General features: G+C 41.7%; 1 protein-coding gene across 1 annotated transcript in view; it reads left to right on the top strand.

The window, feature by feature from the left end:
- ATXN10 (ataxin 10) overlaps nt 1–21532 on the top strand; it is a 172866-nt gene that overhangs the window by 71003 nt on the left and 80331 nt on the right. The window contains exons 8-9 of the mRNA XM_066255553.1: nt 2245–2353; nt 4400–4569. Of these exons, the coding sequence (XP_066111650.1) occupies nt 2245–2353; nt 4400–4569 (279 nt within the window). The remainder of the gene's footprint in view (nt 1–2244; nt 2354–4399; nt 4570–21532) is intronic.

The raw sequence follows: 21532 nt of genomic DNA, 5'->3' as shown, positions 1-21532 counted from the left end.
TCCCCCTTTCTCTTTCCCCTTTTTCCTCCCCCTTCCTTCTTTTCCTCCTCCTCCTCTTCCCCCTTCCTCCTCTTTTTCCCCCTTTCTCCTCCTCCTCCCCCCTTCCTCCTCTTTCTCTTCCCCCTTCTTTTTCTCCTCCTCCTCCCTTTCTCTTCTTTCTCCTCCTTCCTCCTCTTCTTCTTTCTCCTACCCCCTCCTTCTCTTTCTCTTCCTCCTTTCTTTTACCTGTGGTAGTTATTTGTTGAAGAAATTGGATTGACTTGTGGAGTTTTCACCAGTTTGGATTTTGATGAGTACTGTATTTTTCGCTCCATAAGACATACTTTTCCCCCCCAAAAAAGTGGAAGGGAAAATGCCCATGCGTCTTATGAAACAAAAAATATGGTATTTTATTAAATATTTTAACACACCAATTGGTTCAGAATATTTTTTTTCTTATTTTTCTCCTTAAAACCCTAGGTGTGTCTTATGGTCAGGTGCATCTTTTGGAGTAAAAAAATACGGTATATCTTTGTGGTGGCATTTGACATGTTTTTCTTTTTCTTGAATTTCCTGTGAATGGTAATTAGTTCCAGAGGCTTATTCAGATTCAAGATTTTCTTTTTTGTTTGTTTGTTTTTTTCAGTAATGGTCCATTGTTGGTGATTTGTATGCTTATCAAGAGGCTTATAATATCTGGTTGTTTTTTTTGTGTGTGATAATGATTTTTACCTAGATCCACCAAATGTTAGGGTTGCAAAATATCATTCATTTTTTATTTATTAGCTGCAATATTTTATAAAGAGAATCTCCCCCTAATCAACTGTTAGGTTGTACAAGGTACATTTTGCACTACCCCCTGCCTTAATTACCGATATTCAGAGTAATGAGTTGATTTTGTGGTGTCACCGAAAGATGATAGGAACCTGTTTTGTTTTAATCATTATGAACTTGTGACTTTAAAACCACTTGATTTAAACCACTTGACTTTTAAACCACTTGTTTTCAGTCCATTGTAGCTGTAATTCTTCCTAATGTTCTACATGTCTTTGCTGCTCTGGGGGAGCCTCTCAGGTAGCTTCTGATGTTTTCTGACGTGTTTCTAATAGTTTCAGATAGCTTCTCAGCCACTTAGTATGACAAAATGTTCTGGTTTATCTTGTCTGTTATCTGCCCCAGACCTAGAGCCAATCAGCCGCTTCTTGAAGGAGAAAGGGTGTCGGGAAATGACCATCTGGGCAGCTATCCACTTAATGAAAGAGGATGCTGAAGCCATGTGAGGATTTGCTTTGAGTCCTTTAAACATGGTATTAATTTCAGAGTTATCTAAATATTTCCCCCTAACTTTTTAACTACAAATGAAGCTATTACATAAAATTAAAGATTCAAGGCATTAAAAATGTGTGCTGTTTCTTGCTATTTATTTTGAGATTTCAGAATGCTGTATTAAAATAGTACCTTTAAATCTCCTAATTAAAGAATAATAAATACAATTTAGAATTAACAAAGGCAGTAGTTTATTTTTCTTTTGAAGAATATTATCTTTATGACCTAGATTTATAGCATCTACCACATGTTGTTAAATAATGTATACTTTAAAAATGAGGTTCAAAATCTGCACAGAATTTTTATTTAAAAATTTTAATTTGACTTTCTAATGCCATGCCATTGGTAGCTGGTAGTTTCGTGATCATCTAGTCTATTTGATAATGCAGTCTTTAGTAGTTATGTGAACTAATAATGCATTTTTCAGCTTACCAAGAGATTGTATATAGGTTTACATTTACCCAGAAATAATGCAGATTCTTGTAGCCAGAGTTCTTTCAACTACAGCATTTTACAAGATTCCCGTGGACAAGAAATTAATGTAGTTGATGGGGTATTTGTATCTTTAAAGTAGAACTTGCCTCCTGGGAACACTTTAAAAAAGAAAGTATTTACATAAATGTTATGTACATAGCTAGTACTTTTGAACATCTATTCCACTTTTGGAAGGTATTTTTTTGCTTGGATAAGAAGTTTTCTGGTTCTTTGCTCCAAGAAAACACATAATGACACGTAATCATGCGTTCTTGATGGTGGTGTCTGCTGTTAGTGAAAGTGATGGTTCCTGCACGTCCTTAGTACTTCTGTGTTCTCTTCTTTAGATGTGTTATATGCACTGACTCTTTAATACTTACTGTAGTATTTCATTCTTTTGCAAGTTACTTATAACAGTCAAATCACGTCGCTTGATTTAAAAATGTACGCTTCGTTTTCTTTTAGGAGGTACTGGCTACAATTCGGCTTCTTGACGTCCTGTGTGAAATGACTGCCAATACTGACCTGCTCAGCTATCTTCAGGTTTATCCTGGTTTGCTGGAAAGAGTGATTGGTGAGTGAACCATCACATGGTATTTTTAATCCAGAAGTCTTTGACTTGTCAGACTGTAATATAAGTTCAAACACAGATCTGTAATTTTTCAAGGTATTGTTATGTTTTAAAGATTTGGGGGATATTTTTTTTAGAGGAACTATAGGGTTTTGGTAACAGCTTAGACTTTGGCCACTTCCTGGCTCTTTAGCTCAGGCTGCTTTGTCAGTATGTGAGGGTACTGAAGCCCACCACGGGGGCATTTCATCATAGGGGCTGTGATGATGGGCAGGGGTGGTTTTGATGATGAGGATGGTAGAAGTTTTTATATTATAGTTTCACCAAATTTGTTAGTAAAATTTTTCCTAATCACATTTTTGGGGCACGAAAAATAGTGCCTTACACATAGTAATTGTGTATTTGATTCTTATAAGAAAATTGTTTTTTAAACAAGAAGCCAGTGTTTGAAATATTACCATCTTTGCTAAAAAAACTGTTTGCAAATAATTCAAGTAGAACCTGTTCCTTGTGATTAGCCATGCTTATGGTATTGCTGTTCACTGTTTGCTGTTTTTTTCTTTAGAAAAGCTTATACTTGGCCCTGGCCGGTTGGCTCAGTGGTAGAGCATCGGCCTGGCATGCAGAAGTCTTGGGTTCGATTCCTGGCCAGGGCACACAGGAGAAGCGCCCATCTGCTTCTCCACCCCTCCCCCTCTCCTTCCTCTCTCTCTCTTCCCCTCCCGCAGCCAAGGCTCCATTGGAGCAAAGATGGCCCGGGCGCTGGGAATGGCTCTGTGGCCTCTGCCTTAGGCGCTAGAATGGCTCTGGTTGCAGCAGAGCAACACCCCGGATGGGCAGAGCATCGCCCCCTGGTGGGCATGCCAGGTGGATCCCAGTAGGGTGCATGTGGGAGTCTGACTGCTTCCCTGTTTCCAGCTTCAGAAAAATACAAAAAAAAAAAAAAAAGATTATACTTAATTGAAGACTTGTATGCCAAGAAAGATCAATCTATAGTTAGGTGGGCAGATGAGTTAGCAGTGAACTGTAAATGATAGAATCTCGTATCAGTGTTTTATTTTTGAATTCAGTGCTTTTAGTAATAATTAAAACACCATAAACCTGGGAAGCCAAATCCTTTGGAAAAGCACGTGTTTGGAGCCATGCCAACTCTGCAAAATTATTGACTTCTCTGGGCTTGATTACTTTATTATAAAATTGGCAAAGAGAGAACTGCCTTTCATAGGTTTGTTGTGGTGGTTAAATGAGATACAGTGGAAACTCTTAACTACAGCTTCAGGAAGACTACTTATTTTCATGGGCTGCTTAGAAGCATCTCCTACAGTCTAACAGTGTTAGGTTATTGCTTCTGAATGTAGCCAAGATAGATCCATGGAGAACACGTGCTGCCTTCTGATTAGGAAGCCAGTGAGAAGCACCCAGCATGCCCCGGGTTTCTGGTGTATGGCTTGTTACGGATAGGTGTTTTTTGTTTGTTTGTTTGTTTTTTAAAAATTTTTTTTTTTTAGAGAGGAGAGAGAGACAGAGAGGGAGAAAGAGAGGAGAGACAGAGAGAGATGGTAGGGAGGAGCTGGAAGCATCAACTCCCATATGTGCCTTTACCAGGCAAGCCCAGGGTTTCGAACCGGTGACCTCAGCATTTCCAGGTCTCAACGCTTTATCCACTGCGCCACCACAGGTCAGGCTGGATAGGTGTTGTTTTTCAGACTTACGCTAACTGTTGCCATCACACCAGCTCTTTCATAAAGAAGTCAAAATTGCAAACCTTTTTCTAAGAAAGATGGTGGAAAATTTTCAACTAACTTTTTTTTGTGGATAAATAGAACACCCAAGCTGGGATAATAATTATGTTTATGTCCCCAAAACAAGTCATGAAAAATTTTAAGCAAAAACAGAAGACCCTTTTAATTATTATTTAAAGAAAGCTTCCAGTTCTCTTCCTTTATTTTCATTTTAATCATTGAAATAAGTTAGATTTTTTCATGGAAAATTAGTACAAATACTAAAACATTTTCCTGTAGAAAATGAAGTTTATTCTTTTTGTTACAGATATTTTACGACTGATTCATGTAGCTGGGAATGACGCTGAAAACATCTTTAGTACCTCCGGCTCCATCAGAGCAGAGGGTGACGTCTCAAACATGGCTGAGGGGTTTAAGTCTCATCTCATTCGTCTGATCGGAAATCTGTGTTACAAGAATAAAGACAATCAAGACAAGGTAAGATCGTTTCTTACTATGTGTCATATATATGTGACTTCATTTAGAATATAATATTTAGAACTGGAATATATTTTTCGGAGAAGTTTGAAGTGCTGGGACGGTAGCTTCTGATGTGTGTGTGTGTGTGTGTGTGTGTGTGTGTGTGTGTGTGTACACCCTCAGGTATGCATAAACTGCCATAGTCATTTGTGGTAGAGTTTATATTTTGGGGATTTGCATTGTGTTTATCCTTAGTGTGTTTGAGTTAGTCTCCTTTCTTATACATTTTCTGTCCTAAGCCCATGCACTTAACCACACTTATGTCACGTAAAGAACAGACAATGAAAGCAGGTATTTAAAAAGCCTAGAAATTGTCAAACACATAGTAGAAATTAAAAGAATAGTAGTTATTATTGACATTGTCTTAAGAAAAAACAAATTAACTTATATCAGTGCCCTCCATTTTGGATGATAGCAGTTCATAAGCATTTCTTCTAGGAATTTTGAAATGGGTATATTAAATGTTTGGGAACTTGGTAGACCGCATTGGAAACCTGTTTTGCTGAATAGCTCGGAGGTAATTGTATTGATAATATGAGAGGGTCATAAAAAAGATGGCAAGAGAATTGGACCTCGTGTGTTCCCCATTGAACTGACCTGCCTGTGTCTTCCTAGAGCTTGACTTCAGCTGGCATTTGTTTTGCTTTAGCAAATATTGAAGATATGTATGCTAGATTGCATTTTTCCAAGATGTTTACACAAATATCTATCATCCTGCAGGCATTCCTGCAATGTGATCTTGCCACTGCCCCATCAAGGATTGGCATTTATTTCTCCATCCTCTTGAATTTGCATGACTTAAGCCTTGTGACTACTGTTGAACAATAAAATATGGTAGGAGTGATCCCGTACCATTTCTGCTTTAGCCCTAGACAAGGTCTGGCAGGTCCTATTTCTTGCCTCTCAGAAGCCAATCACCATGTAAGAAGTGTGGATTTCCTGAGCTCACCATGCTGAGCGTGGCCACATCCCTATGAGAAAACCCTGGAGGGTGAGAGGCAATGAGGAGTGGGAAAGGGACTAGTTCATGGACAAGGCATCACATGTGAGTGAGAAACCAACTTGCAAGTGACTCTAACCCCAGTTTCTTCATTGCCCCCCTGATGCCACATGAATCAGTACTGAGGACTAGCTGAGCAAGTTCTTCTTGAATTCTTCATCCACAAGAGAGTGAGAAAAGTGAAAATTTAGGGAAAAAATTCAGTTGTGTAGATTCTTCTTTTGGCCCTGTAAGGATACTATTGGACTGATCGTCCTACAAATATTAATTATAAACTCCGAACAAAAACAGCTATGTGGAGACACTCAAATTTGACCCCAGCAGGGAAGATTCTGGAGTTGAATTGACACTTGGAGGAAGGCACAGTCTGTGTCATGCAGCAGTTAAAGCTTTGGTAGGAAGTCCTACAGACCTTTTAGCTTAAGGTCTCAAAGGACAGTTTGAAGCAGCCCAGCCATTGGAAGGGGAAGGGGGTGATCCTGGAAAGTATAAAGCAAGCCCCAAATTCTCAGATGCTGATCACACGTGTGGGGTCAGGTGTGCCAAGAAGCCAAGCTCAGGATAAAGTAATTGTATTGAGATTTGAGCGGTCAGAATTTTCAGTTTAAATCTAACTAAGATAATTGCCTGCTAAAACAAAAATAACAGAATCCTTTAGGGGAATATAATAGAATTCAGAGTTTCCACAGCATAACAGTACAGCCCAGACTCTCGTGGTACACAGAAATGTTCTCAGGATAAGGATAATTATTGAGGATTGACTATGTGATGACAACAGATGTTGGGTTTAGCAGACAAAGATTTTTAATGCAGTTGTGACTGCTTAAGGATGTCAAGGAAAATATGCTTTTAATGAATGAAAAGATAGCATATGTCAAACAGCAACTATAAAAAAAGAACCAACTGGAAATTCTAGAACTGAAAAATATAGTATCCAAAATAAAATTTAAAATATTTTGCTGAACTTAACTAAGTAGAAATGACAGAGTAAAGAAAAGGGTCGATGCCCTAGGGACAGATCAGTAGCAATCTAGTCTAAATAGCAGAGGAGAGGAAAGCCTGAAAATAACATCTTCATCTTCTAAGATGCTAAATTTTAACCCTTTGAGTAGTATGAACGTTCATGTATGTCCTTGTGCCTCCTGTCCATCCAGAGTATGATCAATTTATTTTAAAAATGTGTAAGGCAACATTAAAAAAAATGCAAATGTATGTTCTTGTTTCCATAAATTGGTTATCAAACAAACTTGGTTTTAAGTTAATAAAACTAGAACTGGAACTAATTTCATTTTTTGAAAACAAACTCACTCCTAGGGGTCAACGAGCATGAAAAAAACTCACTACTCAAAGGGTTAAAGAGGAAGAAATATATGGTGACAGAAAATGATTTGACTTTGGGTGATGGGCACACAACACAGTCAACAGTTCAAATGCTATAGAAATGTTGACCTGAAACCTGTCTACTCTTATTGATTAGTGTCGCCCCATTAAATTGAACTTTCTAAAGGGGAATATATATATATATATATATATATATATATATATATATATATATATATATATATATGAGATTTTAAAAAGAAAAAAATGGTAAATTTTGGAGCATTATGTTATGCAGCATTTGATAACTAGAATAATTTCTATGGGACGTGGCGCAGAACCAAACGCCGGACAACCCGCTCTTTATTATATGTGTGTATAACTATTTCAGCTCCTCCTCATCTGCAAGCAGGTATGAGTAGAAGGCTACTAATCCCCCCTTGGAAAATTACTGGACTGATCTTTGTAAGAGCAAGTTTATAGTGAATAAAACACTTTACCTCTTTAATGACCAAGACTGTCTATCTTGAGGAGCACAAAGGAGGTGTTTTTTCTTGTGTTTAACTATTCTTTTGTTGCTACTTTGGATTGGCCTCTTACAGGAATAAAATGTAGTAACCCTTAAAAGGCCTGTGAATAACTCCCTGCAGCCAGGCTCAGATTGCACCATAAGTAAACATGGAGTGTGTCCAAGTGCCGCTATGGAGAGTCACCGGGGCTCGCAGGACGGCTGTGGGGCGCTCCTTCACGTGTGCAGTTGCTAATAGCACTGCAGATTTCTGAGCAAACACTCTAGAAGGTATGAAGGAGTTTGCTCTTTGAGTATAGGAATGCCTCTGTTTCTCCCACTCTCTTACCTGTGCCAACAAAAGTTCTTAAGCTGAAAGCATTACCTCGGGCATATTTTTCTCTTTCCAAAGAATCAGACACAGCATCACAATCTTATTCTGAATGTGCTGGAAGCTTCTTTATTCTTAGTCAAATCCTGATTTCAGCTGGATGTTGTAGACTTTTGGCTTTGCTCATTCAAGGGGTGGCACTCACTAGCACTCAGATGACTTTAGTTACAATTTTGGAGAAATGGTGATTGTATAGCAAGCAGGCCTTGATCACCAGGCTAGTAATTCTCATGGGATTGTCTGGATGGAGTGTCCCACTTCTATCCAGATTGGGGCGTAAAGGGAAATTCAGCTCTGTCTCTGCTCTGAGACTAAAGACCAGAGTTGGATTTTGTATCATGAGGCCTAACTTAGCTCATCTTTTACCCACAAGAATAAAAGGGCTGCTTATTTGTTTAGTGCCCACTATGTCCCAGCATTGTGCTTAATGAATTATGGGTATTGCCAATTTAATCCTTGCTTCTAGCCCTGCAAAGCAGGTTCTACTAACCATGTTTTAAGAAGAGCCATTCAGTTGGTAAGCAGCATAGCTGAGAGTAGAATTTAGACTTGTCTGACTGTGAGCGCCTGTGCTCTCTCCCCGGTACCATGGTGCCTCTCATTCGGGAACTTTCCAAGGCTTTGGAGGAGGAAGTTTAAAATAGACTTCCCAATGGACTTCAAACTGAAGATGCTGAAGGCTGCTGATTCTGGGCCTCTTAGCCCCATCTTGGTCCACGTCTATCACTCTGATAGTATGCACATCTCTGTCTCCAGTTCATCCTTCATCAAATGTGAATGTTCCCAGTCTTGGGGGTCCTTTCATGGGTGAGGCAGACTGGCACCTTTACTGGCGAGGCTTGCACTCTAGGGGTGCCTAGGGACCATCCCTGTCTCTTCGAACCAGAATTCCAAAATTACTAATGGCACCCATTTTCCTAGAATCTTTGTGCACCTGATGGCTCTGAGTTTGCTCTGAAACTAAGCCCAGCCAGGTCTCTGCTTATCTCAGTTCGTTCATTGCCCTGAGCGTGGTACGCTCCTGATGGCGCCCTGCAGACCGTGTGGGCCTTTCCCTGTTACAGAGTTCTTTTCTTCTGCATTTGTTCACTGGAACTGTATGACATCTTTGTAGGAAAGGCTGAAAAGGTAATCATAATCATTTTGTAAATGAAGAAACCAGGGCTGAGGGCAACAGTGATTTAATCGAGCGAGTGAGAGCTGCTGTGTGCTGCGTGCTCTTCTGGGGAAGACAGCGCCTTCATGGGGGAGCTCCCACAGGAGATGGCAGCTCTGCAAGGGTCCGTGTGAGAGGCCTGTCACCTAGGAGCACATGAATAATGTAGTTCTGGGCTGGCTGTGCAGGGACGGAGCTGGGCTGCCAGGAGTTCCACCATCCTAGGGAAGGCTGGACCTCATACATTCCCTGTGTCCTTGGGCTGTCCTCAAGAGATTGAGGTGCCTAGCCTCAGGTGGAACATCTGCCCAGAAGTGGGTTTTACCCAGTCTTCCCATGTGTGCTGAACTTTTACATTTGTACACATGGTGGGCTGTAGTGTTTCCCAAATTGTGAAGGGATTGCTAGGCTTCCCTTTACCATATCACAGTAAGGAGGTGCTCTTACTACCTGCTGACTTCTGTTTCCACCTTGTTTTTGTGCTCAACTCACATGGCATGCCCTTGCCACATTGTTAGTGATTAGTTTACCTTCAAACCCTGAAAGTGGACCTGAAATGAATATTCTGTTTTGGTTTCTGTTGTGAGAAGCATGCTGTGAACAGGAGGAAACTATTCTTTGGCTTCTTTGTTAGGATAAGGAATGTATGGTTTACTCTTCTTCCCTATTCCTTTTTTTGTTATTGTCATAAATTCTTTTTTTTTCTTCTTTTTTTACAGAGACAGAGAGAGTCAAGAGATAGATAGGGACAGACAGGCAGGAACAGAGAGAGATAAGCATCAATCATCAGTTTTTCGTTGCGACATCTTAGTTGTTCATTGATTGCTTTCTCATATGTGCCTTGACCGCAGGCCTTCAGCAGACTGAGTAACCCCTTGCTTGAGCCAGCGACCTTGGGTCCAAGCTGGTGAGCTTTTTGCTCAAACCAGATGAGCCCGTGCTCAAGCTGGTGACCTCGGGGTCTCGAACCTGGGTCTTCCGCATCCCAGTCCGACACTATCCACGGTGCCACCACCTGGTCAGGCCATAAATTCTTTAAGTGAATGCTTTATTAGGAAAAAGAATCAAACTTCTTTTTTTCAAAATAAAGCTACATGTATTTTCTTCAAAATGGACAGGCAGGTAATCTATTTATTGACTTTCTTTTTACCCCAAAGAAATTGTCTTGACTAAGATGAGCCGTCCATGGTTTTGGCTGTTGCATTCTTTTTTGCTAAAGGTTTTATAGAAGTGCTGCTGGTCTGTTTTTTTCTCTTTCTCCTCCCTGATGAAAAAGATTTCAAGCATTCACATGTATGCTTGTCACGTATGTTCAAACATATATGTACATAGAAAGCTTTCATTAGGCATAACTTTATTTTAGAACTAAGTTCATGTTGTATGGAAAAGTTCGTCAAGTAAACACAGCTGTTTGGCTACTATGATCCAGAATTATCTGTATGAAGGTCAGTTTCATTTATATACATCAAAAATCTCTGTGATGCATTTTTCATTCAGATGTTTTGCTCCATATGTTATCCCAAGAGTAAATTGTACTTGCCACATAGTAGGCATTCAGTAAGTATTTCTTTTTTTTTTTTAATTTTAGAGAGAGACAGGAAGGGAGAGAGATGAGAAACATCAACTCATAGTTGCGTCACTTTAGTTGTTCATTGATTGCTTCTCATACCTTGATCAGACGGCTCCGTTCAAGCTGGATGAGCCCGTGCTTAAGCCGGCAACCTTGGGGTTTCGAACCTGGGACTTTAGCGTCCCAGGTCAGTGCATGATCCACTGGGCCACTACCCGTCAGGCAGTAAATTTTTCTTGAATGAAAATTTGTTTTTTAAATATTTGTTGAGTGTTTAGTACATACCGAGAATGGGTTTAAGTTCTGAAAATATAAAGCAAGTAAGACACAACCCTCCTTTTTCAGAAAGGCTGTATTTTACTATAAAATATCCTGACTATATTTGCAAAGCTGTGGTAAAAATAAAATAACTTTTTCAAATGAAAACTAGTATTCCTCTAAATTCTGGATATTTACAAAGTTTAGAATAATCCCCATGTTCCCTATTCTGTGTACATTGCTACTCTAATATACTGGACTATTCAGAGGAAGTAAGGTGAAAGCAAATACGAGGACTTTCTTTAGGGCAAGAATCATTTCTTTTTTCTTGTCAGTTTCACCCCCAATGCTTTTTGAGTTGAATTTTGCTTTTGTCACAGCCTACTAAAGAGCTCAAGTGTTTTCTGTGTGGACACTAAAGCTGTTCTAGCTCAGTTCGGAGAGCCAGGTAGGAACTTTTAAATTAGAGTTGCATGGCCTGTCTCAGACGAGGTGGTTTTCCTCTGTTAGAAACAAGTTGTATAGAATCCCAGCTTATTGATTTGAAGATTGAATGTATAGGCAAGATCTGACTTGCTTAGAATTCCACTTTCTTTTGTAATATAATCCCAGTTCAAGAAATATGTCAAAATTCATAAATCAAGCTTTCACCATTCGTTTCCTAAACTTACAGTTCCTGTTACAGTAAATGAAATTAAAATTCCTATGAGGAGGACACATGGCATGGTTGAGTTTGTTGCAGCTGTAAATTTTTCTTTTTTTAAGACCCAAGAACAACTTCCAGTGTCTTGTGGAGCAGCTATCAGCTTGTTCTTTAGCAGGAGAGGCATAATTTAATTTACAGGAAGGATCCTGCTAAATACATAAATAAAATGTAACAGTTTACTGCTCTCCATTACTGTTACTCTTGCATACTAACTAGGCTTCAGGCTCTGTGCTTTCTCAGGTGGTTACCACCACAACTCTGTTGCTTACTAAGCTGTAGCTCCAAAACGCAGCGTGTTTGGTTCAACACTTGCCACTGTCCCTGGTGGTAGTGGAAGGAGTTAATGGGTGGTAGATGAGTACCCCTTTTTTTACTGATGAGTCAAAGCAAAGTTCAGATTTTTGCTTGGAGCAATAGCAAGATGAACTCTGACTAGAGTCCCAGCATTTCCATTGCGCTCCACCTTCACCAAAAAAAGACAGTTGAGGCTTGTCCTTTGAAAAAAAATTTTTTTTTTTAATAATATTATCACGTGTATCTTAACACTTTTTTTTTTTTTTTTTTTTCATTTTCGAGAGGAGAGGGAGAGACAGAGAGAGAGAAGGGGGGAGGAGCTGGAAGCATCAACTCCCATATGTGCCTTGACCAGGCAAACCCAGGGTTTCGAACCGGCGACCTCAGCATTTCTAGGTCGACGCTTTATCCACTGCGCCACCACAGGTCAGGCAAAGAAGTCTTTTTTTTTTTTTTTACTTTTTTTTTTCTTTACAGAGACAGCGAGAGGGATAGACAGGGACAGCCTTTGAAATTTTTGACCAACTTTGTGTGAGTTCTTAGAGTGAACACCTTTTGTCAAATAGCACATGTGGCACTGACTTTAAAAGTTGTTCCTGATAGTGATTGCATTTCTTAGTTCTTTGTGGTCTGAGCTTTTCTAGTAGGGTCTGACTTCCTTGAGAGGCTTGTGTGGAGAACTGCATGTCAGGTACGTGCCTACTTCTGAGAAGCATCATCTACCCAAATCCTAGATATGCAGAGGAATACTTGGTGAAGTCATTGCCGTGGCAACCCAGCAGTTTGTGAAAGCGTGCAATCCATTTTCTTAACTGCTACTCAGTGCTCTTACTGTGCCATGATATAGGCAACAAGGATTCTCAATGGATCTTATTTAACGATCATTTCACAGTGTCCACAACAAGAAATATCTGAGACTTACGTAAGGGGAAAACCCACCACAGGAGCTATACCTTGTCCTGGATGGAAATACAAAGTACTGTAAAGATGTTAGTTGTTTTTAAATTTATTTATTTGTTTATTGCTAAATAACCAATTAAAATCCCCCTGAGGGAGGGGGAAAAAGATTTTTTTTTTCCTTGAAAACTTGATGTTTTTTTATGGTGACAGGAGCTCCAATAACTAATTTGATATGCCATATTTGTGGCACCTTCTGGCTTAATATGTAGCAGGAAACAAATGAAACTGCTCACTGCTGTGAGAGGGAAAAGACTTGAGTTACCTTGACCTTGGAAACTTATAATATATTCTCAGAGAGAAGGCTGGCCCTGGGTAGAAGGTAGTTCATTACTAATCTTTTCTTAATTGAATTTATTGGGGTGACATTGGTTTTGGGTGTACAATTCTGTAATCATCTGTATATTGTATTGTGTGTTAACCACCCCAAGTCAAGTTTCCTTCCATCACTGTTTATTTCCCCTTCACTCTCTTCTACCTCCCCCTACGCCCTTTCCCTCTTGTAATCCTAATACTGTTGTCTGGGTCTCTGAGTTTTTTTCTTTGCTTAATCCCTTCACTATTTTACCCAGTCCTCCAACCCCCATACCCTAAAAATAAAAAGAATTGGGGGATTGCTTTAACAGTATTAAAGTGTACTTGAAAGCCAAATAGTCAACAACGTAGAGAAGTATTGTATTTGTTAGTGGATGAGAAACAGTCACCTGAGAAGTTTTAAGAAGTTAACATGTGATAAGGGTGGCCCAATAATCCAGACAGAAAAGGAAATCTTATTTTTTCTCTCTCTCTTTTTAAAAAAATTATTGATTGATTTGAGAGAGAGAGAGAGAGATAGAGAGAAACATTGATCTGCTTCCATATATGCACTGACCAGGGATCAGACCCGCAGTCTTTGCACACTGGGACAATGGCAGTGGTCGGCAAACTCATTAGTCAACAGGGCCAAATATCAATAGTACAACGATTGGAATTTCTTTTGAGAGCCAAATTTTTTAAACTTAAACTATATAGGTAGGTACATTCCTTATCGAGGTAGCAGTTGCATGTTGTATTTTGTGGAAGAGCCACACAAGGGCCCAAAAAGCCACATGTGGCTCACGAGCCTTGGTTTGCCAACCACTACTGAACCAACTGAATGATCCGGCCAGGCCAGGAAAGCTTATTTTAAAACTAAACCAGGGATACGTAGCTAACTGTTTGGGAAAAGTTCATGTATCCTGTAGCACACACAAGAATAAATTTGGGGATTGATTAAAGAGTAAAATGTTAAAAATTGAAACATGAAATCTATAATAGTATTAACTGATTTTTCAAAACAAGCAAGAATGTTCTCTAAATTAGAAATGATGATTATCACAGATTTGATGTTAAATAAAGGAGGGGCTTGGGCATGAATCATCCCAAATATGTTTAAACTTGGGTTTTGTTGAATAATTTCTGGGTAACCTTGAGCAGATTATTTCATTTGTCGTCTCTGTGACTCAGTTTACTCAACCAAAAATAGTCATTTTAGTAGTTACAGCAAAGGCTTGTGAGGTATTTTTAGGTATAGTAAGATGCATAAGCACTCAGTCACTGTTAGCTATATTTACACTTATTTCAGCATTACTGATAACACTAGGAACAAGCTAAACAAGCTACTTTTCTGTCAATTGGAAATGTTGAAAAAAATTATGGTCATATGATATGCCTCTAATAAAAATCTTGTTTTCAGAGAGCATTTACAGTATTGATAATGCTCATGATACCATGATCAGTGGGAGTTCAAACAGGACCTAGCCCACTATCTAATAAGCCTTACTTCCATATACATTGTATCTTTGTTATATGTATAATTAAAGTCCACACATTATCTATGTGCATGACAAAATGACCCAAAGGAAATACACTATAATGATGATAATAGCAATTATCTCTGACTGGTAAAATTAGGTATTTTTTTCTCATATACTTTTTGTAGTCTTTATAGTGAACATGAATCACTTTAATAAAGATAACTATTGAAAAAGGAAAGGGACATGTGTCTAGAATTCCTTTTTTTCTCTGTGATTGGAAGAGAAATGCTTAATTAGTGACTGAACAAACTATCCTGCTTGAGTAGTAGTTCACCATCTTGTCCTTTCCTTGGCTAAGGCCTTGGGGCTTTAACAGTTATAATAGCATACATATATGAAATTATAATATATATAATTTTTTTTTTCTGAAATGAGAAGCGGGGAAACAGACAGACTCCCACATGCACCTGACCAGGATCCACTTGGAAAGCCCACTAGGGGGCGATACTCTGCCCATCTGGGCGTTGCAACCAGAGCCATTCTAGTGATTGAGGCGGAGGCCATGGAGCCATCCTCAGCACCTGGGCCAACTTGGCTCCAGTGGAGCCTTGGCTGAGGGAGGGGAAGAGAGAGATAGAGAGAAATGTGAGGGGGAAGGGTGGAGAAGCAAATGGGCGCTTCTCTTGTGTGCCCTGCCTGGGAGTCGAACCTGGGACTTCCACATGCTGGGCCGATGCTCTACCACTGAGCCAACCGGCCAGGGTCTCAATTATATTTTTGATCAGAAGGTTTTAAAAACTAAAACATTAGCATAGAGTCAGCTAACAAATAATTTATAGGTGTGATGGGGATGGTAGGTGGTGGTGGTGTGTATGAATGTGTGTGTGTGTGTGTGTCTGTTAGTGAGTGAGAGAGAGAAGAGAAAATATAAAGGTTATTCTTCTAGTGTGTTGAACAATATTTGTCCCATCGAAGGAACAGGAATTGAATTTAGCATGTATTGTCAGGTGTTCTGATGTGGGTGCATTTGCTCTTGTTGGGTGCATGCGTATTGAAGATTTTGTTATACATCTCAACCTAATAACGATCTTAGTGCTTCTGACATTGTGAAATTTCTTTTTGTCTCCCCAGGCTTTATTTCTTTGGTTAAATGAAAGAAGTGCTCTTATTTCAAGTGTTGGAGAGTTCTCTCCTTTCCTAAAAAAATAAAATGGAACTGTCTGTCACACCTCTAAAACAGTTTTGATCTCTAGCATATTTAGTTGCTTTTTTCCCCCTGACAGCAGTGAAAATTAAGAGGATCAAAGTCATGTTCCTATAAAAGGCTTTTTTTCCCCATCTGCACCAAAGTCACTATTCCCCGACCCCCACCCCACCCCCGCTGCTTAAAAGCCTCTTGGGTTTCTTGCTCTGATAGTGTTTAATTTCATACCCATTACATTCTAAGGGATGGAGAGTGAGATTTAGTCTTAAGGTGTGACTGTAGTTTAAATTTAAATCTGCTGCTGTGTCACAGTTAAAAGTCAGGAACAGTTCTGACTACAATAGGAATGAATGTGCCGTTTGGCACAGTGCTCAGAGCTTTCAGTTCAGTTCAGCACATCTGTGCACACCAGCCAGGGACCACACGGCGTGGACGCAGAGAGCCTGGGCCTGGGCCTGGGCCTGGGCCTGCTCTAGGGACACACAGTGTAAGGGGGAGACAGGTGTGAAAAGGGATTGTTTCAGTAGAGTTGAATAAGTGGGATGGGTGGCTCACCTTGGAGTTTCAGGAGGAACACTCTAGGAACTAGGCTTCAAAGGATGAATGAGAAAGAGGCAGGCAGGTAGCAGGAGAGGGTTGGCTTTGCAGGCAGAACAGCACCTGTGAGCTGGTGTATGGGATCATCTGCTATGTGCTGGATTTAGAGCTCTGAGGAGAGGGGAGAGGACGAGGGGTATTGGAAGGCAGTTAGTCTCTGAGGAGGAATAAGGATGCATTGAAGAAGAAAAAAAGATAGCTGAAGCCGGTGAGGTGGGGGAATGGGTCAAAGAAGAAAAAGGGACAGAGCTGTCCATCTGTAAGGAAGGAGGAGGGGTTTAAGAACACTGTGGAGGAGGTAGGGGCCCCTGGCCAGCAGGAGAGGAGAAAGAGAGAGTGTGGTATTGCAGGTAAGGTGAGGTTTCTTTGGCCAAAAACGGCCTGCGTGTAGAACAGAAGGCACAGAAATTAAATACAGGAGAGAAGGGAGAAGAAAGCCTGCACGTAAGGAATTTCTGATGCCCTCCCTGTCTGGTGGCAGAAATTGTCAAGATCTCTTAGGATATTATAATCGAATGTCCCGTTTTCAGGCCAATGGGAGTCATTGTCTAGTCTGTACTGAGGCCATGCCGTGTTACAGAAGAAGATTAATGTCTTTGGTTTGAGGTCTGAGAGACCGAGTTTGGTAAGGTTTTTTATGAGACATCCTAGAGGTGTCTGGTCGGAAGGCTTAGACTCTGAAGAGCCGTGGAGACAGGTGAGCAAGAGGGTGCATCCCCGCCTTTTGTCACCGTCCCAAGAGGAGAGAATCTCCGTGTGGGGGAGTCGTCCCTGATAGAGGTCGTCACCACCTGTCAGGGAGCTCCGAGGACGAGAAGTCTGAGAGAGTGGAGAGGTTTGGCTAGGCGCCTAGTCTTCCGTGCAGTCCACTGAGACTGAAAGTCAAACCCCTCAAAATGTGAGGCATGTCAGAGAAAACCATCCGACCAGGAAGGGGTGTTTTTAGAGAGAAATTTGGAGGCCAACTGGGGAAGGAGAAGGGAGAAACTCCTTACCTTTCTGGTCCAGCAGGGGTTCAGGACAGGGTTAGACACTGCTAGCCAGTCAACCTACAATTACACATCCAAACAGAGTCAGGGAGTAAGCCCGGGACGAGCTGCCGCTGTCCATGGCTTCCCTGGTTGTAAGTTTGGACGGCAAAGAGGGATCGTCCAGGCAGTTAGTACCCTGTCCCGGGTTTTGGCACCAAATGTTGGAATCCATGCGAGTCGGAAAGACCAGAGTAACAGGCTTTATTGAAAGGAAGAAAGGTACCCTGCCAGGCACTTCTCCGGGGAGAAGAGTCTGTGTGCTGGATTTACCCGGAACCTGAGGGTGAGAGGTGGCAGGACATGGGCACAGGGCTGGAGAGCGGAGCTTTGTTGGCTGAGCTGATGGGCTCCGAATGCCACAGGAGTGTCATGAGTCCCAGGAAAGTCAGTAAAGCTCCATTGACTTCTGAAAGGGACCTTCCAGTTCTCAGTCTAGTCCAGGGGTCTCCAAACTACGGCCTGCAGGCCGCATGCGGCCCCCTGAGGCCATTTATCCGGCCCCGCCGCACTTCCGAAGGGGCACCTCTTTCATTGGTGGTCAGTGAGAGGAGCATAATTCCCATTGAAATAGTGGTCAGTTTGTTGATTTAAATTTACTTGTTCTTTATTTTAACTATTGTATTTGTTCCCATTTTGTTTTTTTACTTTAAAATAAGATATGTGCAGTGTGCATAGGGATTTGTTCATAGTTTTTTTTATAGTCCAGCCCTCCAGCGGTCTGAGGGACAGTGAACTGGCCCCCTGTGTAAAAAGTTTGGGGACCCCCTGGTCTAGTCCATTTACTTGGTCATTGTGCTGTTTCTGTGCTTCGTCTTTAGCTTTATTTTCTCTTTCAGATCGTTTTTATTACTTCTAGTCCTTGGGGTGTCATTTTTCTCATTAATCTTCCCACCTCCATCCTTTCCTCTCCTCCTCCTTTCTCTCTGTGGCTCTTTCTCCCAGTGATTTTGCGTGGGTATCATTTTCCTATGGCAGTATCGTGTACACTGGTTCTCAGAGATTTGCTATTGCTTCCATCTCTTAGGGTGCAAGGAGTCCCAGGTGTGTGTGTGTGTGTGTGTGTGTTTCTCAGAGATTTGCTATTGCTTCTATCTCTTAGGGTGCCAGGAGTCCCAGGTGTGTGTGTGTGTGTTTTTCAGAGATTTGCTATTGCTTCCATCTCTTAGGGTGCCAGGAGTCCCAGGTGTGTGTGTGTATGTGTATGTGTGTTTCTCAGAGATTTGCTGTTGCTTCCATCTCTTAGGGTGCCAGGAGTCCCAGGTGTGTGTGTGTTTGAGTGAGAGGAGGAGAGAGAGACTCCCACATGTGCCCCAGCCAGTATCCATCTAGCAACCCCTGTCTGGGGCCGATGTCAAATTAACTGAGCTATCCTCAGTGCCTGAGGTAGATGCTCGGATGCCACTGGCTGAGGAAGAGAAGGGGGAGAGGGAGGAGTAGAGAAGCAGATAGTAGCTTCTCATGTGTGCCCTGTCTGGGAATCGAACCTGGGACTCCACACACCTGGCCGACACTCTGCCCACTGACCCAGTCAGCCAGGGCCCCAGTTTTTATGTCAATGTCATTTCTTGAGCAGGGATTCTGGTACCACACTGACAGTGTCCCCATGGACCAGTTATTACTTATGATCGTGATCCTTCCTGGCCCCCATGCAGATCTCTGGTAAGGCACAAACCTTATTAAACCAGAGGACCGACTGTGCTGGGGCCTCCTGCCTTGTCACTGCCCTTTGTAGGCTGAAGGCCCCCTACCTTGCTTGCATCCACAGTGGTCCTAAAGCCTCAGCCCACAGGGACTTTAGTCTGCCACTCGGGCTTTTCATCTCTGGCATCTTGGGTGATGTGAAGGCTGCCCAGTGTCAGGTCCCCTGAGCCCTACAGGGCTTAGGTCCAAAAGTGAGTCCTGTCAGCCAAGCAGAGCTGCTGGAGACAGCCCAGGAGGTGGGCTCCAGGTCACTGTGTGCGCCTTCCCCCAACTGCTTCTAGCACCTGCACAGTCTTACCTTCAGCATAGTGTCAGAGAAGTTTTGATTTGGGGGAAAGAAAGTTTAAATTCTATTTTTTTTATTTACTAACAAGGCGCCCTTGAATAGTGATTGATCATTATTAGTGGTAGTGCTGCTCTCCCCATGGCTCCCTCAGGCTCTTGAGCAGGCAGCACCCTGCGTGGGAGCCCAAAGAGGGAGGAGAGTGGGTCCCTGCCAGTTTATTTCCATCTGTGAGCTGCCAGATGGTCACTGCCCCCTCTGCACAAGCACTGGCTGGTGCGCTCTTGCAGGGCGGCCTCTGGAGATCAGCACACGGGGTGCCAGGGCCCCGTGGTCATTTCAGCCCTCAGAACACACAGCCCCCAGGGTCTCCTGCAGGACTTCTCCTCCTGCTGGTTCTCACCGTGCCCGTACACAGCTGCCCTTTGAGCGGGCACAGGGGTGCCTCATTTCATCATGCTCAACCTCCCATTATTAAACTTTCATTTTCTTTATTAGATTTATGTTAAAGTGCACCTATGCCTTGTAGAGAAAACAAAATATTTAAAGCTTTTATCAGTCTTGTACATATTTATGTGTTATATTTTTATCTTTTCCTGAGAGCAAACATGGCAAGATGGTTAGGGGAGGCCAAGCCTGCCCTTCTAACAAGCCTAAATGTGTTTTGGTCAGTCACTGTGGTCACTTCCTTGCTTATGCTCTTCATGCCACTAATAGTAATGGTCTGTCTGCATTTGTAAACCTTTTGGAGAAAAAGCATCAGTTATGTTGGCCACTTATTTAGATTTAAAAAATGAAATTCTAAACCTTAAGACTCTGTAAAAGTAAACTATTCTAAAATGGATAACAAATAAATTACATCTAAAATGAATGGTGACAATAGAAGCCAGTATTATATAGTACTTAGTGTGTGGCAGATGTTTAATCTCTCTGCATACATCAGTGTGTTTCCTAGGGTGGGCAGCATTACTATCCCCATCTTACAACTTTGTAAACTGAGGCCCATCAGGATTAAATAACTTACCAAAGGTCACACATAGCCAGTCAGTGTGGAGCCCTGTAAGAATCCAGGGGGCCTGACTTCAGACTCGGGCTCCTGCCTAGTCTCTGGGGCCTCCCAGCTCACAGCTCCTCTTCCTGAGTTGGGCTGCACTCAGTATTGGCGGGTCTGTGATGGCTGTCTGCTGGAAACATTGTCATCCAAAGGCATGAACTGTCCTTCCAGCTTTCTAGTTAGGGCCACAGGTTTGGTGTCTCTTTTGCACATGAATGCGTCCAAAACATCTGAATCAGTCTTTCAGATGTGGAAGTAAAGTCCATTTTTGTAAATAAGTTTAAACTAGGATTCTCTGTTTATGCACTGTTTTTAAGTAACTAATATTCTGGGTGCAGCCTTGACTGACATTTCCAAAAAGATGTCTTCCTTAAAGAAAATTTATACTATATTTGAATTTATACTATATTTGAATACAATCATATAAAGAAAAACAGCAAACTATTGGCATTAAAAGAAGATAGCTAAATATCTATGATGGACTTCTTAAGGATACTTCCAGGATTTGTTTGACTGAAATTTTCTGTGGAGGCCCTTGGGCCACATTGTGGGCCCCTCCCCTGAGAGCTACGACAGGGAGCTCAGTGGCCCCATCAGGGGTACCTGTGTGGGGGTGCAGCAGTCATCCTTGGGGGTGGAACTGTTTGTATTGTTGTACATCTTAATGTTACAAATCCTTCCCTGTGTGGTAGTTAGCTCATGTTACTCTCCAGCATTTGAATAATTGGTTTAACTTAAACTGATTTCTGGGAATGATTTATCGGTATTCACTTGCTGAGATTTAGTGACAATGTTGAATTTACCTACTGGAAAAATCCAACAAAATCCAACAGGTAACTTAAAAGATAAGTCATTTCTCTGGCAGAGTCAGGGACTAGAGGGGGTTGGTGCACAGTTTCTATCTCTTAACCCCATTGGTCAGTGCCTGAGAACGGAGGCAGAGGGAGCCACCCAAGGGCAAGGGACATCACTGAGATGAGAAGCATGTGCCAGACGTGCTCTAAAGCAGAGCTCGTCCTTCTTTTTGTGGCCAGAATTGACTTCAGTCTACACTTGCAGCTGCAGAATGGACAGCCTAGAGGTGGGGCACTGAGCAGGGCGGTGGGCGGTGGGGGT

The sequence above is a fragment of the Saccopteryx bilineata genome, chromosome 1, assembly GCF_036850765.1.
Source record: "Saccopteryx bilineata isolate mSacBil1 chromosome 1, mSacBil1_pri_phased_curated, whole genome shotgun sequence".
Lineage (NCBI taxonomy): Eukaryota > Metazoa > Chordata > Mammalia > Chiroptera > Emballonuridae > Saccopteryx > Saccopteryx bilineata.
Note: the sequence above shows the minus strand (reverse complement) of the source record. Positions and strands in the feature narration are given on the sequence as shown.